The sequence below is a fragment of the Leptonychotes weddellii genome, chromosome 12 (genome assembly GCF_054177405.1).
Source record: "Leptonychotes weddellii isolate Sample4059 chromosome 12, ASM5417740v2, whole genome shotgun sequence".
Taxonomy (NCBI): Eukaryota; Metazoa; Chordata; class Mammalia; order Carnivora; family Phocidae; genus Leptonychotes; species Leptonychotes weddellii.
In genome coordinates this window covers 81,307,321-81,333,063 of record NC_138380.1, presented here as the reverse complement: position 1 = coordinate 81,333,063, position 25,743 = coordinate 81,307,321, and the positions used below count along the sequence as shown (strand labels likewise).

Genomic DNA, 25,743 nt, shown 5'->3' with positions numbered 1-25,743 from the left:
GCCCCTGCAAAAAGAGGCACATTCCACAGTGTCTGCTCCTCACCATCAGGACATTAGTCTAGGGAGCAAAGTCAGGGGAGGGACCCCACTGTAAGGATACTGGAAGAGCTTCATAAAATTAGACTCTAGAGGTGCTTAGACATTTGACAAGTGAAAAGATACTTGAGAGAGTATCACAAGCCTGTAATATATTATGACCTTCAGGCATATGCTGCAGGAAAGCTAAATTCCTTTCTGACAAGTATCTCAGATTACTCTGAAGTGATGTGTGTGTTGATTTCTTGCACCCACTGATAAAGCAGAGTATTTCCGATGAAATTCAGCAAACACTTCCTCTCCATCTTGTGTTATTTCGAGGTATTCTTTTCTCAGCTGAGTATTCAGTCCTTGCTCAGAACCCTTAATCATTCATGCTCAGTCTTCCAGTTAATTCAATACAGTAGCCAGATTTAGCTGGTTAGGATGCATGGAGACCCTTTGTACCTATATTTAAATACCATTAGATTCCAAAGCATTTCTACTCTTTCATTCATTCACTCATTCATTCAACAGATATTTATGGAGTGCCTATAATGTACCAGGCATTGTTCTAAAACAAAACAGTCAAAAATCTCTGCCTACATAGAGCTTATATTTTAGCTGAGGACACAAATAAAATAATGTTAATAATAATATATTATTCTGTTACATATAATATTGTTATATATGTATATATATATGTAAAATGCAATACACATTGTATATGCATATATATGTAGAACACACACACACACACACACACACACACATTACTTAGATCTCCCTTCAGAAGAGAACCCGCCACAAGGAGTGTTGACAGCAGGCTCCTTCTGCTGCCCCTTCCCCAAGGATCTGCTGCAGTGTGTGCACATGAGGCCACGCTCTTCCTGAGCTCCTGCAGCAACTAAGGGGTAGAGTGTGAACTGGGCAGGCCTTGTAGGCCATTGTAAGTGTTGGAAGTCATTGGAGGGAATTAAATAGAGGAGTGATTAATGGATCACTCTGGCTATTCTATTGAAAATGGTCTAGGGGAGCCTGGGTGGTGCAGTCGGTTGAGTGTCAGACTCTTGGTTTCAGCTCAGGTCATGATCTCAAGGTGGTGAGATTGAGCCCCGTGTCGGGCTCCGAGCTGAGTGCAGAGTCTGCTTGAGATTCTTTCTCTCTCTGCCCCTCCCGTTCATGCATGCTCTCTCTCATTCAAATAAATAAATCTTTAAAAAAAAAAAAAAAAGTGAAAATGGTCTATAGAAGAACAAGAGGGGAAGCAGGGAGACCAGGTAGGACCACAGTTCTCTGTGAAGTACCCTGAAGAACCTCAGGAAACTCACAAGGGTGCCTCGGGATATGTTTTAAGTTTTTGACTTTTCAATTTTGATGTTTAAAAAACAGTCACATCTGTCAGACACCACATAAAGTACGAGCTCAAGACAGCTTATGGTTCCCACACGATATTGCGGTACCATATTGTGATGATGCCGTGCCTGCAAAGCCTTTGCTCTGGTAAAAAGCAAGTACCGCATGAAAATCAGTGTGTAACAGGGAATGAGAAAGGTGGTGTCTTAACAAGGTTCGAGAAGCTGTGCAGTGCCGAATAGGTTTTAAGTGGTGAAGACATGAAATTTATTAAGTTGTATGGACCTGACTACTTACGTGGAAGTGTTAGATATTTCTTTTGGCCTAAGGGAACCATGAAGAAAATTCCTGAGATACTGCGTGCACCATGAGCTGAGAAAATCTGGGAACTCATGAGTTGGGAGGTTTTGCAGTGATTCACACGAGAGAGAGAGAACCGTGGCTTGGGTTAGGGCCGAGAGGGATGGAGGTGCTGAACAGTGGTCAGATTTTGCATGTTTTAAAGGTACAGCCAACAAAACTATGGAGAGTAGGAAACAAAGAGGGGATCTAAGACGGGCTTCAAGGTTTTGAGCTGAGTTGTCACTGCCAGCCGGGGAGGAAGATCAGGATCACTCCTGGCAGTAACCAGCGTGTGTCATGCTGTTAGAGAGAAGCAGATGGAGTTGTTGAGTCAATGAGCTGTCCAAGTGTGCAGTTCAAGGGAGAGGCAGGGGCTGCCGAGAGAAATGTGCAAGTCACCAGTTTATGGGACTGGAGATCACCAGCCAGTGAATGGAGTTTGAAAGGCGAACTTGAGCTACTTAGCTTCGGAGCACTGCAACACAGAGCATTGCTACTTCACCTTTGTATCTGTAATTCACATCATGGTACATGGGCACATTATAGGCAATTAGTAAGTATCTAAATACCTATTTTTTTATGGGAGTAAACCATGTACATGCCACAAATTTTTAGTAGATGCAAAAGGGTATGCACTGAAAAGTAAGTCTTCCTCCTATCTCTAACTCCCACTTTCTCCAAGACCCCAGTGTTGTCAGTGTGTATTCTCCAGGAGGCAATACATGTATATTCAAGCATATAGATGTGTGTGTACGTTACAGTCCATCTTTGTGCTCTTACCCAAGTGTTCCACACTGTTCTGTACCCTACTTGGTTACACTTAACAATGCAGTTCAGAAATCATTCCATTTTGGTGGCATATGGAGTAGCCCCCTTTAGTTTTTACAGCTGCAGAATATTCCACTGTGTCAGATACACCATAATTTATTTGATCAGTGTCCTGGTGCTGAACATTTAGGTTGTTTGCAATTAGCTTGTTTCAGCTGCAAACAGTGCTGTAATGTGGATTCCTTTTCATGTGCCTCTGAGCATATGCATGAGCACATTTATTCAAAATAAATTGGTAGGAGTATCGTTTCTCAGTCAAAGGATATTTGAGCTGAATATTGTGAGATGTTCTAAATTGTCCTCTGTAGAAGTTGTGCCAATTTACACTTCCCAGGAAGAACGTAGGAGAATGCTTGTTTCCCTGTGTAATAGTCAATAAACTATGTTGAACTTTTGATTGCTGCCAGTCTGTTTAGTGGAAAGTAGTATCTCCTGATCTTTAATTTCTCCTGTTATGGGAAAAAAAAAAAAAAGAAACCCTAAGCATCTTTTCATATATTGAAACTTTCCTAAGGATATGGAGACCACTTCTAGACAGATTTAAGTAACTCAACTCAGCATGCTAGAGAAAGAATACTAAATATTATTGGGTATGCTTAAATATTGAGGATACTGATAGAACTCTTAAATCAAAATGTTCTTACAGAATTTTTCTTGAAAGTGAAATAACCAATGTTCAGCTACTCTTGTTAGATTGTTCTGTTCGTTATCCTCGAACGTACCCTCGGGTGGCTGACCTCACTGTCTTGGGTTCTGTGTGTGTGTGTCGTGGCCAGAATTCATCATTGAATATGAAGATGCAATGCACGAGGCAGGGCTGTGGCACCTCCAAACCGAGGTTTCTGGAATGCAGACCACAGCCCAGCTGAAGCTGTCGCCTTACGTGAACTACTCCTTCAGAGTGATGGCCGTGAACAGCCTCGGGAGGAGCTTGCCCAGTGAGGCATCTGAACAGTATTTGACTAAAGCCGCAGGTAAAGTGAGGCTTCTGTGACAGGAAATGAAGTAGAAAAGTTTTCCACTGTTTTAAAAAAAAGACCCAAACTTACACATATGTGGCTGCTTAACTTCCAGAACCTGATACAAATCCCACAGCTGTGGAAGGACTGGGATCAGAGCCTGATAATTTGGTGATTACCTGGAAGGTGAGCTCAGCATGAAGCCTTCAGCTTTTCTCAGTGTATCTTAGAGTGGGGGGAAAAAAAAAAAGGTGTTTTTAAACAATGTCTGTATTGGGGCGTCTGGGTGGCTCAGTTGGTTAATAAGCTTCTGACTCAATTTCGGCTCTAGTCATGGTTTCAGGGTCGTGAGATTGAATCCTGTGTCGAGGGGCTGCTTGCGATTCTCCCTCTCCCTCTGTCCTCCCCCCTCCCACTTGCGTGCTCTCTCTTTCTCTCTCTATAAACAATGTATTAAAATCCCATTTCATCCATTTTGGGAAAAAATATATATTACATCTCTTTCTTTAAGAGATATTGTGTAGCAGTTAAAAGCTTAATCCTTGGAGCCCAAATGAATGGATGCAAATCCCAGCTTTGCCACTCACGGTGTGACTTTAAGCCAGTTGCTTAACATCACCATTATGTATCTGTATGATGGGACAAGTCATAGAACCAACCTCACACAGTTAAAGGAATAAATACATATAGACCCTAGAACAGTGCCTAGCACATATATGTGCTCAACAAATGCTAGCTGGTATTATCATCATCATAGAGAACCATCTAGAAGATATGTACCAAGTTATTCCAAGTAGTCAACTTCTTCTTCTGCCTCTGCTTTTCTCTCTCTTTTTTCTGGTTTATCCATATTTTCTGGATTTGGAAAATTAACATATTCACTTGGGTGATTTTAAAACTTATTTTAATAGACCTCTTCATGCACTTATATGCATACATACTCATACATATTTATATACATACCAACGTGTAAAACAGGATAGACTGACAAGCCAATTTTTTTTAAGATTTTATTTTAAGTACTCTCTACACCCACTGTGGGGCTCGAACCCACAACCCCGAGATCAAGAGTCGCACGATCCTCCGACAGAGCCAGCCAGGCGCCCCAACAAGCCAACTTTTTTTTTTTTTTTTAATAAAGAAAGAAGCAATTCACAAGCTTCTGGCTCTAAGTAAAATAGAGAATGATGTACTGTCACACAGACAGGGATATATAAAGGAAACTATGTAACTGAAATGCTCTAAGTCACCCACCCTTGACTGTGGAGCCAGTTTGAGAGGCTTATGTAGTATGCACAACTTCAAGATAGAAATTAACAACCTTTGAAATGTTGATCCCAAACAAGCTTTGAATCTCAGCACGAATGAAAAAAAAAAAAAAAGATAAAAGGTCCCTGGAAGACATTGTTAATAGCTTGCATTTTAACATTTCAGTGCTCACTTTCCTTAAGTCTGGGAATTGAATTTGGTGTTCCGGGGAAAAGGTTGCTCAATCTGTCTGTTTTATAAGCTCTGATTATTTGGCTTTTCTTACAGCCCTTGAATGGTTTCGAATCTAACGGGCCAGGCCTTCAGTACAAAGTGAGCTGGCGCCAGAAAGATGGCGACGATGAATGGACGTCTGTGGTGGTGGCAAATGTATCCAAATATATTGTCTCGGGCACACCGACCTTCGTTCCATACCTGATAAAAGTGCAGGCCCTGAATGACGTGGGGTTTGCTCCAGAGCCAGCCGTGGTCATGGGGCATTCTGGAGAAGACCGTAAGTGTTCGATGCTGTTTCAGTGATACTTTCCTTTATACCAGCAACACAGACTTACCAAGGTGCAAACCAAGGCCATGTCCAGGGGGTGCATAGACTGGGAGGGACGGAGGTGGCAGAAATTTTACTGAACATTCCTGAATGCAAACAGTCTGCTATGTAAAAAATAGGTTCAGAATGTCAAGTGTCGTTACTTTTAAAAAGATACATCATTCTCATCAAGTCAGATGAACAGATACAAAAAAAAAAGAAAAAAAATCTACTCTCAATCCTTGATAATCCATAGAATAAAGCTGGGTCATACTTCAAGCCAAAATTGTTAGTGGCATTTTTGCATGAAATTGCAAAATAACATTTTTACTTCTGCCCCCTTTCCTCTTTTTCCCTAGTCCCAATGGTGGCTCCCGGAAATGTGCACGTGAACGTGGTGAACAGTACCTTAGCTGAGGTGCACTGGGACCCCGTACCTCTGAAAAGTATCCGAGGACACCTGCAAGGCTATCGGGCAAGTGAAGGGAGATTTTTTTGCGTTTTTTCCGTAGGAACAGGCCCTCAGCGAATGCCACATGCACTTCTCTTGGTTGGAGGCCTTGAGAGTTCATCTGGTTTATCACCTCAGACAGGCCATGTCTCAAGAACCCCAGCTAGAGCAGAAGCAAAACCTCACTGCAACCAAAGTGGGGGTGGGGGGGGAGGGGGTAAGAAACTTTTTCTTCATTTTTCCCACAGATGGCCTAAAATTCTTCCAACTAAACAATTAACAGAGGCACAAAATGGGGAAAACTAGTGTTTAAGAAACGAAAATACAACCAAATGCACCTAGCTTTAAAGCAATACTGACCACATGCGTTAAACGCACAAAATTGTCCTGAAAATAATGTAGGCATTTTTTAAAAAATCATTCAGATTATACTTCAAACTGTAGAGTCCCAACAGGGTCATTCTTATGACCATCATTTATCTTTGTTCTTGGGAAGCATGGAAAGACTGATGCGTACAGATTTGTGATGGATGTGCCAGGAACTGGTTTTGCACCCACGAAGAAAGTCACGGCTCTGGGTCGTTAAAACTGACCCCTAGAGATCACTTTTGGTACTGCATCATATTCCGTGTTGGGGTTTTTTCTCTAACATTGCCAGATTCTGTATATATGTTGACTTCTCTTTAAACTTCTAAGGAGAATTTAAGAGCACTTATTAAACAGCAATTCTGGATTTTTAGCCAAAGGTAATCAACCCTTCGCTTACCCATCTTTCCAAAACCTGTGCCTGCCATTTAATACCAAAAATAAAAGTATTTATTAACGAAGTGATGCAGTTTGGCTTAGTGAGAAAGCCCTAGACTTGGCGTGGAGGATCCACTGTGGTTTTTGATTGCCCAGTGGCTGGGGGCAAGCCACTCAGAGGTCCGGGGTTCATCTGTGCTAAAGGAATAATAATAATAAAAGCTTCACCGTGGCTTTTAGGATTAAACTAAATGATATATTGTGCATGACACTGTATTAGCTCTGGAGGAGTATGTAAATACTGGCCAGTAATTTTTGTTTTTAGAATATTTTATATAAGTAAGACACTTCAATGGTTCCATCATCTTCCATTCCCTTATGTTCTAGAGAGATCTGCGTGGGTGTCATGCTGTTCCATTTATTTCACTCACGCTCCTCCAACCCAGTAGTCTATAGCCCAGCTGCATCACATATTCTCAATTCCATTTCCCTCATTATGTTTGGGTTTCTTCTGTCTTGCCTCATAATCAATATCTCTCAGTTTTGCCAGGAGTCTTCTTCTAAAATGCACCAAGGACGTTATCTAGGATACAGCCATAAGACTTGAATCTCGTGAGCAGGAGGAAGCTTGTTTGCTCCCTTACCTGTCCCTGACTTTTGCCCGTGCTCTTTCAGATTTACTACTGGAAGGCGCAGAGTTCGTCTAAGAGAAACAGACGCCACCTTGAGAAGAAGATCCTCACTTTCCAGGGCAGCAAGACTCACGGCATGCTGCCTGGGCTGGAGCCCTTCAGCCACTACACGCTGAACGTCCGCGTGGTCAACGGGAAAGGGGAGGGCCCGGCCAGCCCCGACAGAGTCTTTAATACTCCAGAAGGAGGTAGGGGGTGGACGTGACTGAGATCCTAGAACATACGGCGCATCCTGAGACGCTTTGCATTACAGAAGGGGCCCCACAAAGCTGGCATCCTGTCAGCTCGCATGTGGCCCGAGGGTACGTGGGAGGCTTCACAACGCAAAATGCTGCCCCAAGCCGTCCTCTCCTGACTTAAGTTTTTCTCCCCACTTAGTCACGCTGTCAGAAACCTTGCTAATTTGATGTTTATTTGGGTCATTAACTTTCTGACCTGCAGGGAGTTCTGTAACTTCTCTAAGCCTCCGTTCCTTCATCTGAAAAGCATGAGCACTGATGTGATAGCCTAAGAAAAGCACCTGGGAAGAAAAATAATCCTGTCAGTCGAAGTTGACTTCTCTCCCGGTGCACCTTCATCGTTTCTGCTGAAGTTGAGATGAGGTAGAAGGTTGGAAGTCTTGACAAAATGGGTTGGGAAGAAAAGGAAAAGCTTTGCAAGAAGGGGCCATTGCAAGGGGAGGGGGAAGGAGGATCAAATATCCATCGATGCAGGTGTGGGGCACAAGGCATTTGGACACAGGGACACAGAGCCTAGCAGATGAGGGAGAGAGGGACAGTAGAGTAAGAAAGATAAGGATTCACCCATTTGAATTTTGCTTCAAGCCCGTATTAAAAATGAGCCAAATAACTTCTGTGGATTCCTTAGGTCTTTTTGATACAAGTAGTTCACAGACAAACTGGGTCCTGGCTCCTTTGAAGGGCTCATGATGTTGGCACCTGCCCAACATCCTCCGAGGGTCATCCTGTGTCCCACTCCCATCCTATGGCAATTGCTTGTCCTCGGTCTGTTGCTCCTTCAGAGGTTAAAGGCTTCTTCCTCTTGAGGCTTTCACTAGTGAAACCTCACTGCTCCTTGAGATGGTTCAGGGAAGGTGTCATGGTAGAGATGACCAGTGAATTAAAGGATAAAGAAGAGAGGAAGTAATATGTCCACAGACATGATGGTATGAAACAATATGGCTCCCTCAAGGAACTGTAAGTCATGCAGCCAGGAATGGTGAGGAAAGAGAGGAAGGTGAGCAAGGGTGGACCCATACCATGGATGGTCTTATATGCTATGGGTATTAACCTATAAGCCAGAGGCTCTTAACCTGAAGACTGTAGTCTCCTAGGGGGTCAGTGAATGGGTTTAGAGAGCTCCATGAACCCCCTAACTTTATTTTTTTTATTTTTTAAAGATTTTATTTATTTTTTGACAGAGAGAGAGACAGCAAGAGAGGGAACACAAGCAGGGGGAGTGGAAGAGGGAGAATCAGGCTTCCCGCGGAGCAGGGAGCCCAATATGGGGCTTGGTCCCAGGACCCTGGTATCATGACCTGAGCTGAAGGCAGACGTTTAATGACTGAGCCACCTAGGCGCCCCATGAACCCCCAAACTTTATATGCAGTATGTGTTTACTTCTCCGGGGAGGGTTTTTGGCTATCGTCAGATTCTGAGAGGAGTGGCTTAGGGAAGCTGAGAACTATGTGCCAGGACTCAGGCACAGGCCACTGAGGGCCTCAAGTGGGGCAGTGGTAGAGAGGAGAGTAGGGAATGGATATGGTTGAGATGTACGAGGTGAAATTGACAGGATGTAGTGTCCCAGGAGATGGAGGAAATGAGGCAGAGGGAGAAATTCGGGTTGACTCCTGGGTTTCTGGCTAGAGTGACGGGAGAGACAGGGGTGCCATTAATGGGCCTAGGAAATATGGTGGGTGTGTAGAAGAGCTAGCGACCGTGAGGAAGAGCTGCCTCCATCCATCATCCTCATGAGGAAGTGAATAAAAGAAGACCGGGCATGTGTCCTCTGGTCACATATGGCCAGCCTCAGCCACAGAGGACCTGACACCCTGCGGGTCGTCCCCAGAGTTGCGGGGGGGGGGGGGGAGGAATCTGCCAGCACCACAGCTTTTGTCCATCACCACGAGATTCTGGGCATCTGTCAGCTCTCCAGATAAGAACCACTCTGCACCTGGGCAGGCTGGCTCATGCCCAGAGCCCAGCAGTCAGTGTGTTCTGGCTGTTTGGAGACACCTGATTTGTTGGAGAAAACAGTTCTTAATAGCCCAGAACACAGCTGCATCTACCCAAAGGTCTGGTTAGAATAGTTTCACCAGTTTGCTTTTATTAAGACACCATTCACAAAACAAGTACCGTCTCCTTTAAAAATATTGGTTTGGATTCATCTAAAGGCGAAGTCTTTATGTATTTTGGAGGATGGCTTTAATGAGTCTAAATGGAAATGATGAGAAAAAAGAGGACGAGAATAGCTGGATGGTTTCTCATCACGGGTTTCTGGTAGTGTATTTTTGGCTGAATCGGGAGCAAGAGTGAGTTACAGAAAACCTTGGTGAATGGTGTGAACATGGTGTAGCATGTCACCTGAATACATACTGAAACATCCAAAAACCCTTTTGTTGACTCTCTGTTCTCACTCCAAGTCCCCAGTGCTCCATCCTCTTTGAAGATTGTTAACCCAACTCTAGACTCCCTCACTCTGGAATGGGACCCACCGAGCCGCCCGAATGGCATTTTGACTGAATACACCTTAAAGTATCAGCCAAGTAAGTTATTGGGAGAAGAAAAGGGGGGAATATGGTTTCAAAAGGAAAAAAACTTAGCTGTTTCCTTAAAATACAAACTGGTTCTTTCTTTTTTTCTTTTTTTTAAAGATTTTATTTATTTTTTAACAGAGAGACAGACAGACAGTGAGAGAGGGAACACAAGCAGGGGGAGTGGGAGAGGGAGAAGCAGGCTTCCCACTGAGCAGGGAGCCCGATGTGGAACTCGACCCCAGGACCCCGGGATCATGACCTGAGCCGAAGGCAGACGCTTAACGACTGAGCCACCCAGGCGCCCACAAACTGGTTATTTCTTTAGCGCTGTAGAATATATGCATATACCTTCAAGTGGTGTTCTAGAAGGAACTTCATATCAGACTTCTAAAGACATATATGCTGTTGAAAATGAAGCAGTCTGTAGAATCCTACAGACCTTTGACCATGGGGTGGATGCTATTGTTAGATTAGGTAGGCATTAGTTATCTGTAACTAGAAAATTGTAAAAAAAAAAAAAGAAGAAGAAAAAAGAAACAGAAAAAGAGGGGTTCCTTTGGCACAAGGCCTCTGAGGACAAGGTTTGGGGTTATCAGTACATGACACCACCTGCAAAAACACAGAGAAAAGAAATGCTATTGGAATTCAGCCGTAAAATTCCCCTCACTTATAAGCGGGTGGGGACTATATTTCCCCCCGTTTTGCGATCGTGTAGAAGCTGTAAACGGCTAATGACAGTTATGTCGGGCAAGGCGTGAAGAGGATTACACAGGGAATGTAATCCAAGTTTGACATTTTTGCTTGACACATTTATTTGTAATAGTATTCCTATAGCAATTTAATGGGGAATGCGCTTCTCTGTTATTTCTTATTGCCAGTTAACAGCACCCACGAATTAGGCCCACTGGTGGATCTGAAAATTCCTGCCAACAAGACACGCTGGACTTTAAAAAATTTAAATTTCAGCACGCGGTATAAGTTTTATTTCTATGCACAAACAGCAGCAGGATCCGGAAGTCAAATAACAGAGGAGGCGGTGACAACTGTGGATGAAGGTAAGATGGGTATGTATAAAATTCACGGAACTTTTAAGTGTCGTGAGACCAAAGTCTTTAACCTGAGCGTATGCCTTCTCTTTCCTTCTTCCCATGGAGGATCCATCTTACCCAACTAATGCGAACACTTGTTTGTAATTTCCCATCCTGACATCTATAAAGTCAGTTATTTAATTCATGTTAGAATAACTATTGGATATTTGTTTTCCGAGTCTGTGTGAAATTTTTAAACTGACATTAAAATGTTGAGGTGAGAGTGGGAAGTTACAGCATTTTGCCACACAGGAACTCAAAGTTCAAGGCAATGTGTTTTCCTGTCTACAACTTAACATGTATACGTACACGCATACACACACGTACATACACATACATGTAATACACACATGTATGCGCACACCACCACACATATCCATGTGCAAATAAATAGATGTAATTCTTGTTCTGGTCTTGAGACACCAGAACATAGTTTGCTAGGCCACATACTGGTTGAGGATTTCTAGCAAGGAATATGAAACAGTAATGAAATAGTGCCTTTGTTTTGTGTTTGAGCACGGGACTTTGTATTTTGGTATGCCATCTGGTACAGAGAAAGCAAAATAGTCCCATTAGACTATCAAGAAAAGGAATTAATACTTCCTTCCTGACTTATTATTTTGAAAAAATTTCGATTCGATGAAAATGTCCAAAAATTTTATAAAAGATTTTCTGATTTTGCATGTCACTAAATCATAGAATTTCTTGAGGGTTATTTATTTGATTATCTTCCCTAGCATGAGGAATTGACATTTCTACCCAAAAATTGGTTTGAAATACTCTAAGCCTTGTTCCATAAGAGGGAAATATGATAATGCACCTTAAGGAAAGTGTGTATTTGATTGCTGGGTAAGCTTGGGGACACCAACATATCTCTGTCCCCTGTACCTGAGGTGGGACACTTCATTCTTCTTGCATGCTTTGGCATTATTAATAAGTGTTTTTATATCGCTTTACATGCTCATGGGTGTGTTACATCTAACTATATAGTGTCCTATTTCTGTTTCCCTTCATTAAAGCTGGTATTCCTCCACCTGATGTAGGTGCAGGCAAAGGTAAAATCATTCATCTGCATGACTTTATACATGTGTGAAATTTGCAATGTTAAACATGGCGAAGTGCAGCATGGGTTAAAAAAAAAGATATAAAATGAGCTTTGAAACACCAAACAGAAAAGAAGATCTCAGAAGATCTTGGCTTGAAAATTCATGTCTAGTCTTTTCCACAAGTAGAAAGCCACACACTGAATTCTACTAACCCTTCTTCACAAGACCCATCCCTGGTACAAACCCTCATCTTTGCTTTTAATGATGGGATTGGGGCTGGATCAGACAGGACCCAAACTGTGGATTGTCACAGATCCTCTCTGTGGCCACACCACATGCTCAGGGTTCAGAAATATTCCTCCTGTTCTGCAGACAGCCTGTAAGAACTCGGATCAGCCGAGCTCTCCGTTCTCATCTGATTTAGCCCTACTCCTTGTAGACACAGTGTCCTCTTTGCTGACATGACACCACACCGTCCATTCAGAGTTCCGGCTTAGTGATGCCCTCTAACTGGCCCTGAACCCACAGTCTCCCCACCAGGATCCCTCTGAGCAAGTCTTCCTATCAGCCTACATGCTCTACCCAGTTGTGTGAATCCATCCTGTCTTCACCACACCACACACATCTCTTCCCCCTGGGGCATAGTGGAGTACTTTTGTTCTCCTTTGTCTCTCTCAGCTCTCTGCGTGAGGAAGGTGTGTTGGGAGAGCAGTGCTTAAATCCACTGGGATAGGCCTTCCCCCCTGAGGCAGTCCTGAAGATCCTCCTCCATCTTTGGCCCTTGGCCATTGTTGATCTGTTAGCTTTTTCAAGAGCTGGGAGTCCCAGCCACAGGGCACTGTTTTCCTGTGGAGTCCCCCTGGCCAGGGGTGGTCTTAAACTTTGACAGACTTGAGTACAAACAGGAATGAAGAAGAAGACCAAGAGAAAGAAGTGCCTTGCCCGAAATTACTCAGATCTTGTGTGAGTAAGCCTGATTCAGATCTTTTATTCTTTTTTTTTTTTTAAGAAATCCACTTACATTCATAGCCTTGGTAAATAATAAACTGTATATCAAATAGATTTTGAAGTGACTGAATACAATAGCCACGGTCAGTAATCTTAATAATGTTATCTGTGTGCTTTGAGTCTTGAAAGAACGAGGCTGTGAAAATTCAAAATTTCCACAGTATGGTAGAAAGATAGAAGCCTCCCCCTTACGTGTATGCGCCTTGCCAGGCTTAATTAGATATCAATTAAGGTCCTTGGTTGTGTTACAATAATTCCCTGCTATGTTCCCCTGGTAACCTTTCACTGAAGCATTCCAGAGAAAGCCTGGCCTCCTTCCCGATGCCGGTGGACGCGTCCCCAGGGCTCTGCCTGGAGTCAGTAGCTGCGTTAATTGCGCTGTAAGAGGGCTGTCTGTGAGTGAGCCTGAGTTTCCCACTGACTTGCCATGGTAGAAGACAGCATGCATTCACTGGAAAAAAGAATTATCCACTGATGTTAATGAATTAAAACCAATTAAGAGAAATCCTTATTAAAATAGTTTAGGTTCTACCATTTAATGTTACTAAATTGAATTGTGAGTTGCTTACGATGATGGAGACAAGCAAAAATGGACTGTCGGAAGGTTCACAAAACCCCTGATGTTGAAATCGGGTGGATCTCAGATAAGAAGAGAAATAGGGTTTAAATGTGTTTTAAAAACCTAAACCTAGGGGCGCCTGGGTGGCTCAGTCGTTAAGCGTCTGCCTTCAGCTCAGGTCATGATCCCAGGGTCCTGGGATCGAGCCCCGCATCGGGCTCCCTGCTCAGCGGGAAGGCTGCCTCTCCCTCTCCCACTCTCCCTGCTTGTGTTCCCTCTCTCGCTGTGTCTCTCTCTGTCAAATAAATAAAATCTTAAAAAAAAACCTAAACCTAACCTTATTTTTTTTCTACATTGCTTCTTTTAATAGTGCACTAGCCATTGAACATTGCTTGCATAAAATGAAGGCAAATGCCTTAAGACTTTAACAGCTCAAGAAATAATTTGTTATCCTGGGTTTTCTTTCCTTAAAAATATCTTTTTTTGATCTCAGAATGAATTCTATTCTCTTTTTCTTCTCCATACAATTTACTCTCTGAGAGAGGAGAAAAAGGAAAGTTCTCTATGATCCTGCTAAATTTTCATATTTTTATGGTTTTTCGCTTTTTCTTTGAAAGAGGGGCTCCTGGGTGGCTCAGTCGGTTAAGCATCTGCCTTCAGCTCAGGTCATGATCCTGGGGTCCTGGGATCGAGCCCCACATTGGGCTCCCTGCTCTGCGGGAAGCCTGCTTCTCTCTTTCCCGCTCCCCCTGCTTGTGTTCCCTCTCTCGCTGTGTCTGTCTCTATCAAATACATAAATAAAATATTTTTTAAAAAGAAGAGGATGAAAGAATCAGAGATGGCTCGCTGAGAGAAAACAGGTGTGATATCCTCAGCTCTGGATGCATCGGCCTCTGGTGGCTTCAGTCCACCTCTTACCGAAGGGGAAAAGAGATGCATCCGAGTTTACATTTTTTTAAATTTTCTTACAGATTTTAAGAGATGTTAATGAAACCCAAACTTACAAATATGTAATTGCAAAAAGGAGCATTTAAATCACTAAGTAGAATCCAGGACAATCCATTTGGCTGTACTGCGCCCTACCCACCCCTTCCCTTCCCATGCCTTAGTTGGGCATGGACACACTCCTGAGATCTTTAGGAGTCACTCATTTGGATCCGTGTCCTTGTTTGGATAAAGCCTTCAATGTCTGTGTAAGAGCAGTGGTTGTTTAGCTGCATCTGTTTAATTTCTGTGTCCTTTTAAATAGTTTCAGGGCCTGGGATTCTAGAAAATAAACCTGTGAAGGCATCTATAGAAGTGATCTGAAAAATCACAGCTAACGGATTTGCCTTCTGGGCCAGTGTTGCTGTTGGATGGACATGGCTTTACCCATAGCCTTTACTTTCTCATCCTTGGGACCATTCATCAGAACACTCTTGTCAGGTGACCAGTTGGGGTACAGAAATAGGGAGAGACTGACAGGTCAGAAACTGAACGTGATTCTTGACATAATTAGCAGCAGACTGTGGTCAGCCAGTCAGGATGGAGCAGAGCTGGGCACCAAGGAGCTGGTGACAAATCCTCTCTGTGGTCAGACTGTGGTCACTGTATAATTACACCAGAGTTGGTCCCACCACTACCAATGAGGTCAAGAAACAAGGAAAAGCTAAAGAATATGTAAACAAAAATCAAGTTTAAGGTTTGGCCCAAAGAACAACAACAAAATGACTATATAAAAAGTTCAATCAGTTCAACAGCTAAAGTCTATCTGCTGCATAAAGTGCACCAGCCTTTTTTAAGGCACTGTGTACCAGGATGGTAAGACAGACCTTGCCTTTGATATGCTAAAAATGTGGCAGCTGACACCAACACATTAAAAAAAGAGTAAAAACAGGGGCGCCTGGGTGGCTCAGTTAGTTGAGTGACCAAGTCTTGGTTTCTGCTCAAGTCGTGATCTCATGGGTTGTGAGATCGAGCCCCATGTCAGGCTTTGCACGCAGCGGGGGGTCTGCTTGAAGATTCTCTCAATCTGCCCCTCCCCCCATTCATGCTCTCTCTTTCTCAAATATATAAATAAATCTTTTTTTTAAAGAAGAGTAAAAATAGATGCTAAACTAGTAATTTGAACAATATTTTATCTAAGCATAGAGGAGGGAACCATTTATTTTGCTCAAAAGGATCAGGAAAAATTTCACGAAAATAGTAATATTGAACTGGGCCTGGAAAGACAAATAGAATTTGGACAGATGAGTCGGGGGATTGGAGTGCATAAATTCTTGGTAAGAGGCATAAGCAAAGGCATGGGCTTTGAAAATCCACAGGATGTTTCAGTTGTGCCCAGAGCCGTGACTGAAGAGGTAGATGAGGCCAGATGTGAATGATCCTTCAGGACCACGAATGTCTTGCTAAGGAAAGAGTGTTTACCTGTGGGCAGAGGCGAGCCATCCACCTTTCAAACAGGGAGTGACAGGATCACACACATAGTTCAGGAAGCTAAAATCTAGGGAGCTACACTGGTGGGATCTACAAAGAAAGACTTAGGGTACGGAGAGAGACAAGAAACAGGCTTTGCAGAAAGCTCCAAATAGAAATGACACTCGCAGTCCCTTGACTGGCAGTCCAGAAAGTGGGTGAGTGGAGGGTATAAGCGAGGAACCTTGGGATTCTCTGTGGTAAAAGTATGATATCTTCTCTGACTGTCTTTAAGAATAAGCTAAATGCTTTCCTGTTGGACGTATTTCACTGTGCTTCTGCCTTGACCTCTCCCATCAATACACCAAGATTAAATTCCTCAGTTCTATGATTCCAAAATTTCTTAAAGAAAATTAATATTTTGCTTTGTATTTATTGTCTCTGTTGATTGATCATATTCCTATCATTATCTCCTCCTTTAAGAGGAAAATCTCAGACGATAAAATCAAATAGCTCCACAGAAGGACCCTAATATAATTCTGTAATCAGTTTTGCTCTCTGCTGTTTCCCTTAGCACAGAAGGGTACACTGTACACATAGGATGGTGAGTTATCTCAGAGGTCAAGTGCATTATTTCATTTCTTCAATATACAGAACTTGAGTAACTTATTTTTTTTTTAAGATTTTATTTATTTGCGAGAGAGAGCACAAGCAGGGGGTGAGGGGCGAAGGGAGAGGGGAAAAGCAGACTCCCTGCTGAGCAGGGAGCCCAATGCGGGACTCGATCCCAGGACCCTGGGATCATGACCCAAGCCCAAGGCAGATGCTTAACCAACTGAGCCACCCAGGCACCCAGAACTTACTCAACCTATGATGGGGTTACATCCCCATAAACCCATCATAAGTCAGAAATATTGTTAAGTCATAAATGCATTCAATGCACATAATTTACCAAAACTGGCTTACTAGCCTACCTGACATGGGCTCAGAACACTTACATTAGTCTACAGCTGGGCAAAATCGTCTAACACAAAGCCTATTTGATAATAAAATGTTAATTATCATGTAATTTACTGAATACTGAAAGTGCAAACAGAATGGTCCCATGGGTACAGGAGGTTGTTCACTCTCATGATCGCGTGGCTGAGGGGAGCTGCAGCAGGCACCTCTGCCCGGCCTCATGAGAGTGTCATACCACAAACCACTAGCCCCAGAAAAGATCAAATTCAAAATATGATTTCTACTGAACTCTTACAGCTTTCACACCATTGTAAAGTAAAAAAATCCAAAGTTGAACCATCATTAAGTCGGGGACCGTCTGTATCTCTCTTTCTGATCCTAAGAAATGCTATTTCATGAAGTTAATTTCAGGAGAGGCCTTTAGCTTCCAAATTCTGTAAAATAATTGGGAATTTAATTTTAGAGCTTAAGTCAGCCCTTGGACACTTTCTGATTTACTATCCTAGGACATTTTCTCTGGGATTATACATTGATCTAATTTTTGTGGCTACCCGAGTTAATATATCTGTAAGTATGTCATTTTTAGTTTAGGTTGTTGTGAGAAGGTTGTTGTAGATGTAAACCTTTCCTCAGAGTCTTTAAAGACCCGCACTGAGCTAATAAGTAGAACTGAAAAGCAGCCGCCTAGTATTGGGGTTTACCTTGCAGTAAGATTCTGTTACCTCCGCCCCCAGCATTGCTCAGCAACCCCCTCCCCACCCCACATCCATAAATGAAGGCTGATGTTTCCTGGGACTCTATCTAATGGACAACAGTTTACATCATTCAGGACCCATGTAACAGAACTCATCAATCTGAATATTGTACATCGTTATTCCTGATTATTCATTTATGTCCTAACCCTTTCTGTCATGGAAGTGAAAAACAAGTGAACCCTAAATTTCAGCAATAAATCTTAAATTTTATGTGCACAATCTCAGAGGACTTCATCTTAGTTTATATTTGTGTGTTGGACGCTGCAGATCGATTGCTTGTTTGTTTTATTCTTCTGTTGTATATTTATCTTAAGCCATAAATCCCTGGATCAGGAAGCTTACTGCCACAGCTGCGGAGATCAGTGCCATTTATCAGTGGGGAGTCGGAGGGGCCAGAGCACGTGAACTTTACTTTGAATACGATGTAGCTGGCACTAAGAAGCAATTTCATTGTCTGCTTGTTAATTTGGGGGATGCATTTTAAGAGAGTAAGAACATTTTTAAGGATTTACAGTGGATCATTCTGAAAAATAACTCGATCCAATTAAATGAATCCTGTTTATCTAAAAAAATTCTAGTGAACTGAACCATCAAACTGTATGTTTTATACATTGCTAGGAGTCTCTTTTGTTCCTGTTATTAAAAACAAGGGGCATAATATGTCCCATTGCATATGTTATTTTCATACTGTGGTACTTAAAACTGTTCTATACCCACAACATGTAAACAAGAGTAAGGTAGCAAAAATTATATTTGTAAGTACAAGTAGGAAAGAAGAAAACTCTGTTCAAATTGGACTTTGAAGGAGCAAAAATCAAACTGACTAGTCATCTTGCCCCTACCGCCCACCAGAATTTTATCAGAAATTGCCGAACATTAACACTTGGAGGGAACATCCATTATGTTTCAGTGTTTAATGTATTCCCGTCAGGCACCAATGTATACCCCGGCCATGTCCAGCAGGAGGCGGGGCAGCTTTAATTTTCAACGATTGATGAAAACCCATGGCCCCTCCCCAGTGCAGCCTGCTCTACACGTGATAAACTGGGTGGCCAATGAATATTTGTGACAACAGGTTGAACATTGTCCAGCTTTCTGCTCAGGCCTTTATCACACAAATAAATACTTTTAGAAGTAATTATTCCTTTAGGAAAATGAATACTCAGGAAAGGTTGAATCTATAACTTAGACAAATTTGAAAGCATTTAAGTGGGGCGCCCAGGTGGCTCATTCGGTTAAGCGGGTGCCTTTGGCTCAGGTCATGATCCCAGGGTCCTGGGATCGAGCCCTCTCCCACTCTCCCTGCTTGTGTGCTCTCTCTCTGTCAAATAAATAAAATCTTTTAAAAAAATGAAAGCATTTATGTTTACCAAAAGATTCATCTTGTGAACCTCAAAAAACAATTTTTCCATAGTTCACTTGAACTATTTAATGTGTAACAATTCTTTTTATAAACATCGTTAGAGAAACAATAATTTCATAAGGCAAAGTGCAGGTGAAGAAGTTTCCTTTGCATTAAAAAGAAGATTTAATACACTGGGAATGTCTACAATGAATATGCAATCTCTATATCCAGTCAATTTTTATTTGAGGACATTTTCATATAGTTTTTCATTTCAGTTGATTTATTTGGCATGACTAGATTTATAATCATCTAAAACGATAAACCTAAGCAGTCTAGATTTTGTCTTTAGCGTATAAAGAATTTTCCTTTCTTGGAGTGTTAAGTAACTTCCAGTTCCTCAAAATACTCAAATTTGTTGTTTTTGCAAAACTCCCACAGACAAAGAAGAATGGAGGAAAGAAATTGTAAATGGTTCTCGGAGCTTCTTTGAGTGAAGGTGCCTAATGCCAGGAACGTAGCAAGTTTGAGTTGGTGCTGAGGGGGACTCTGGTTTTGTGAGTTCAGAGGATGTGTTTGAGATAGGCCCAGTTGGAGACAGGGGCCTAGTGGAGTTGGGTTATGGGTAGGGCCATGAATGTCTTTCTGTGGGGCTCAGTTGGGTTGGGACTTGGGGTTTTTAATTGTCTTTGGCTCTTTATATCAAATGAATTACAGAATTGGGCAGATCACCTTCTAATCATGGCATAGACTAAAACCATTACAAAAACAGAGATAAAAATGATTCTTAACTTACATTATGTAGGTAATTCAATTTTTCACATCCTTTACATGTGTAAACCTTCCCTTGGAGTTAGGATGGAATTTTCAAAATGCTTATGAAGCTAAAATGATTCCTTGATAGAGTCACGATTTTTTTATGTCACAAGGGACTGTAATCAGCACAAACCTGCAGTCTGGTTAGACAACTGAGGTAAAGATTATTATACTTGAATAGAATGAGACATTGTTCATATCATGTATCTCTTCTGACCACACCAAATTTGACTGCCTGCATAATTTTCGTTCTTTGAATGGTATCATAATATGCGACAAGTGATTAAAGTTTCTAAAATAATGTTCATGTAAGATGCAAGAATATTCATACCAGCTCATAAGATGGAGAATAATCCCTGCTGACCTAAATTAGAGAAGGGCTGTGTGGCACAGACTTGCTTTGTGATTCATCCATCCGTGTTACTTCTGTTCCATCGCCTCGTGCGTTCTTGAGGAGATGCTGCATTTGCCATAGAACCCGTAGGCAAAACGCATTTTGTGTGTGTCTTTCATTACACAAGCATTATGATTTTCAAAGTCATGTAAAGTCATGCATCATGTATAAGATCTACAATCACGAGCGGTTTTAAAACAAGAAATCAAAGGTAATATTTGGTAACTTATCAAACTACATTTTAAGCTATTCGTGAGCAAAAATCATAATGTGTAAAGAGAAAACCACTTTTCTGTAACTTTGTTCCTTGTATTTTCACAACTGCGTATGGACAGAGCTCTAGGAAAGCACTGCATTAGACTGCGAAGAGGAATATCAACTAACAGGATTACAGGGTGTTTTTTGTTAGTGATGGCTTTTAATTTCAAAATACGAAAAGCTCAGGGAGACATGTTGTCCACTGATAGCTGGAAGGCTAACGATAGTCACAGTGCTAGCATTTCATCAGCTCAAATTTCTACCGGGCGACTGGTTTCCAGCGGCTTCTCTCGTTCAGTCTGTCCAGAAATCCTACGAAGTGGGCAGTGCTCCTTCCCGCTTAGGCGTCAGGTCAGTAGCATGTCACCGGGCTGGAATGTGAGGGAGCCTTCCAACGCTGGAGGAGACACTCTCACAACACCCCCCCCGCCCCCCGCCGGGGTCACAGGGCCCACGTCCCGAGGGAAACAGGCTGGAGTGACCACTTCGTTTGGCACTCGGCGCGTATTCTGGTCCCCCGAAGGCTCCAGTGTACACCTGGCGAATTAGATCCCGTCTGTGACATCAAATGTGGTGGTTTTTTGTCCTTTTATGGGACAGAAGGCAAACCCTTTAGAAAAGTTTTTTCCTCCAGTGTTGCCGTACCTACAGGGCCAGCTGTAGCCGACAGCTCGTGCAAGGTGAGCCATCGCGGCGGCTGCGCCATTTCTACGTGCCCGCGGCGGAGAGGTAGGACAAGGCCGCAACCAGTTATTGTCACCTTTGGCATATAAAAGTAACTATGAAAAAGAGTAAGTCTTGATTAAAGCCTTAGTTCCGGGAGCAAATAGTGTTAACTCAGTACTGTCTCCAAACTTTGGCCAAGGAAATGTCCTGCTCTTTCTGTACATTTCCATTTTAATTCAACAGGACATTTTTAGGCTTAATGGATTCTTCATAAATAGCCATTTATTCACTCTGTCCCTTCCACATTACTCTGTTATTCTAAGCATTTCCTCAGAGGCCTACTACCGCAGAGCACAGGTTATGCCGGCAGAACCCTTGTTAAAACGGACTTCTAGGAAACAAAACAAATTTTATTCCTCTGGCTTATTTTCTTTTTTCATATTCTTTATCTACTCGTTTAATTTATCGCTTTATGGATTACTCAAGAAATACATGAACATAATTTTATTGTAAAGATGTAAATAAACTGAAAATCCTCTTTAATTCTCCGACTCAATCCTACAAGTACCTGCCCATTGGAACCCAGATTCAAGAAGAAAAAGCCCCACAGGCTTCTGTGTGTGTGTGTGTGTGTGTGTGTGTGTGTGTGTGATGCACAGTGGTGGCCAGGACTTGGGTTTGTACGTGCATCTGCAGTTAAGATGATTTTAGAATGTGCTGGGAAGAATTGAAGCCTCTCATAGTCATTCCAGGCTTTAGGTCCCTTCTTCTGTGGGTGAGAAGTCAAGAGAAGTTATTTTTCACTTACCTAATCTTTGTTTTATACCAACTTCTGGTGCACTTGGGTGTGCTTCTGCGAGTGTGCACACTCACACACCTGTTAACGCGCGCTGTCTGCCTAACCTTACATAGTCTGGGGGGATCATATTTGATGCTTTTTTTCTTTAGACGTAGAGGTAGAAATTCAAAATCCATTTGGATTTTCCTTTATCAACTGTCAAAGAAACATTGCCACTGTTTGCATAGTTGCACGTAGCAAGCTGCCTGTAGGCAGCTCAGTTGTGGCCACCGCCATCTTTATGAGTCAATGTCTGTGCTGGCGTTTGGGTATCTTACTGCATTTTGCCCTTATTGGTTGCATTTAGTTGGATGGAAAATGTAGATGCAGCTACTTCTACAACAAGGCTGTAAATGATTAACTCTTCAACTTCGATCAGATGCTCAGTTTTGGTGAAAACGCACACAATCAAAGACCATGTGCAAATTTGAAAAAAAACGCATTGCCAAGGAGCATGTAGTGATGGACCTTTAAAATCCTTTTGCCTGTCTCAGAATGGAAAGTCCCCGTAGCCTTGTGTTTTTCACGAAGACTTCTGCAGATCTGATGTCTGGGCTTGTTTTCCGGAAGGCATGAGAGCAGTAGAGCGTTCAGCTAGTATCTCAGGAGTCGGACAGACTCAGTCCAACTCCAGCCGTCGGGCAAGTCCTTTCTGTTCCCGGGGCACGGGTGTACTCCTCCCACCCACCTCAAAGCACTGCTGTGAAAATTAAATCAGATGTTGCCCTCAGCATAGTGCCCGGCACATAGTGGGAGTTTCAGGATGTTAGCTCTCATTATCCCTGTCTTCTTCTCCATCATCATTGTCATGGTCACGGTGTGTGTATGCAGGAGAGCACAGCCCGCACTCCTGCCTCGGTTGGATCTAGTCATGATACAACTCAAAACCCCTCGAACCAGTGAGGCACCAGTGGCCATTGAGAAAGGCCACTGGCGTTTGATTTATAATCCAGATGGTGTATTTCCACTTCTCATGTTATTTCTTAACCACATACGCACACATTCTTCACATCCTTCTTCATGCTTGATTTTAAGCATTTCATTTTTCGCCTTCTGCTTTGTGTGGAGAAAAATAAGGCAACAAGGTTCTATTTTGGCCATGGAGGATGGAACCTGGGATCTATGTAGCCATGTTTGTTTCTGCATCCAGAGATCACATATACCCAACCCAACCATGTTAAATGCACTCAGAAGAAACTCAATCAAATTAAAAGCATGATATAGGCATGCTTGTGAATCAAAAGAAGAAAACCTTTTACTTTGATTATGGTCAAAAGAAAAAAATAAAAGCCTCTGTAAAAAAAAAAAAAGTTTCATACGAATTTATTTAAACAAATCCTCATGGGCATGTCTGAATAGCCATTGATGCTGCACTTTGTCCCATTTGATTGACACTTTTGAATAATACCAGAAATGCTAATTATTCTGTGTTTTTCTTAGGAGATTTGCATACTGGGACTAGTTGAATACGGGGCTTCACGTTTATTGACTCAAACAGAATAGATGAAGACAAAGACTATGTATATATGTGAATGAGTATTTTCTCTTTAAACTGGTCATTTATTCCAATAATGATTCTGCTGATCAAGCTACTTTTCAAAGTCTTTTAAATGGATCCAAAGCAATATTGAATATCGAATATTGATCCTTTGAGGGTAAATTGGATTTTTCAGAAATTTCCAAAAATCTTTTAGAACCAAATCTTGTAAATGAGATGAACACCAAATCTAAGTAACGTTTTAGGTGCAAATTGAGATGCTATATAAAATAATAAGGCTGGCTGTCTTATGTGGATAGGTTTCTTGTGTGGACAGTTTTCTTTTTTAATAGAAGATTTCCAAAACATTTTGAAAAATGGCAACATCATTGCAATGATATGTTAGCCTCCAAAAGCAGTTCCTTTGAAGGAAAAATACTCCATTAGATGTATACATTCTGTTCTGTTTAAAATTCAGTCTTACATTCTTACCATTGTACTTAATGTACAGTTTATCTGTAGACAGTACTTTTAAAACTGACTTGGGACTATGTTTCTATTGAGAATATATAGTTAAAATAACTGTGAACACAGTGTTTAGCCAGATTTGTTAGCATTTGATGGTATTAGCATTCAGATTTCGCTATTTGAATTTTTTAATTAATGAAGATTTTTCAAAGTTTGTATATAACTCCTGATTGATAACTGACAGATTTCAATTTGGGGCACATGTAAAATGTATAAAAGCTCATTTACTATGCTAATTTTTTACTGCAAGAGACTACAACAGTTCTCATTTCCCCCTTAAGCCATGCCCCCTGATGCCACTGATTTGTTTTCCAGCAATGGCGAGCCGGCAGGTGGATATTGCGACTCAGGGCTGGTTCATTGGTCTAATGTGTGCTGTCGCTCTCCTTATCTTAATTTTGCTGATTGTTTGCTTCATCAGAAGAAACAAGGGTGGTAAATATCCAGGTAAGAAAGAAAGATTAAAATTGCCTTAGAATGCTGCATAATTATTCAAAACTATAAAGAAATAATGAGAGTGATCATATAGATTGCAATAAGCATATTTTCCCAGAGCCATAAATTTGGACTTTCTGTCCAAACAATTTTTGATCCCTTTTTTTTTTATAATGGGAGCCTAAACATTGTCAAGGATCAGAAGATATTTGGGGGAGTAAATTCATCTGTTCTCTGAAGATATTAGTGACTCTGCTTCCTTAGGTTCCACCTAAGTCACAGCTGCTACACCTAAAACCAACAGGCAGAGGGGGAAGGTATATGGAATCTTCTGGAGGAGATACTGCATGAACTGAGTCTTGATATCATGATGTGTAACATTGCCTTTCCTCTATGGCTAATGTTTTCCTCAATTCAGTGGATCCAATGAATTTATATTTTCTTTACTTGGCCATTTCCCTTTCAGTGACAAGAAAAAAAAAATCTGCAAAAGAAGAGATGTGCTGAAACAATTTGTAACCTTGAATATAGTTAATGAATAGATGGGCCAAATAGGGGAGAGATCTTAGAGACTTCAGACTTATTCCTTCATCAGTAGGATGCTCACAGGAAGTCAACTTTACATGTTAACAAATGTTCATTCTCTTAGGTTGTCCCAAAGAGACTAAAACAGCAAAGTATATGCATGGCCACATATGCATCTGTTGTGGTATGACATCTGCTGTGTATAGAATTATTTTCTACTGCTGTACATCTCAGGGAGTTCAGTCTTTAAAACTTTGAATAAGGAAACATGGAATCAATAGGTAATGTTACCACTTTGAAATTTTTTAGTCAAAGAGAAGGAAGATGCTCATGCTGATCCTGAAATCCAGCCTATGAAGGAAGACGATGGCACTTTTGGAGAATACAGGTGAGCCACTGCTTCTCAGCCTCCCTTCACCCTTCCCACCCTGCACACACACTGTGCTCATACAGACTCCCGCCAATAGGATGAGGCCAGGGACAGGCTCTGTGGCATTGCCTGTTTTCCTCAAATATTAGTTTAGAAACACTTCCATGTCTACATGGCTACACATCCCCAATGAAAATATTCTCACTTTTCATTAAAAAATAAATTTCCATTTTAGTCATGGGTTTGGAGACAGAGTACCTTCCACCCCGCCGTATTTTTCCAGAGGCATCGCTGTATTGCTCAACCTAGGAAAAGCTGGTGTGTTATAGTAAGAGTTAAAGCAACAGTAA

General features: G+C 41.8%; 1 protein-coding gene across 23 annotated transcripts in view; it reads left to right on the top strand.

Moving 5' to 3' along the window:
* The window catches only part of NRCAM (neuronal cell adhesion molecule), a 255,655-nt gene that overhangs the window by 218,663 nt on the left and 11,249 nt on the right, over positions 1-25,743 (top strand). For 10 of the 23 annotated variants that reach the window (XM_081800731.1, XM_081800736.1, XM_081800724.1 and 7 more), the window contains 10 exons: positions 3,318-3,515; positions 3,616-3,686; positions 5,037-5,262; positions 5,652-5,767; positions 7,163-7,367; positions 9,821-9,943; positions 10,813-10,998; positions 12,042-12,077; positions 24,379-24,510; positions 25,333-25,411. In XM_081800731.1, the coding sequence (XP_081656857.1) occupies positions 3,318-3,515; positions 3,616-3,686; positions 5,037-5,262; positions 5,652-5,767; positions 7,163-7,367; positions 9,821-9,943; positions 10,813-10,998; positions 12,042-12,077; positions 24,379-24,510; positions 25,333-25,411 (1,372 nt within the window). The remainder of the gene's footprint in view (positions 1-3,317; positions 3,516-3,615; positions 3,687-5,036; positions 5,263-5,651; positions 5,768-7,162; positions 7,368-9,820; positions 9,944-10,812; positions 10,999-12,041; positions 12,078-24,378; positions 24,511-25,332; positions 25,412-25,743) is intronic. The other 13 variants (XM_081800739.1, XM_081800734.1, XM_081800747.1 and 10 more) reach the window with 3 other exon arrangements.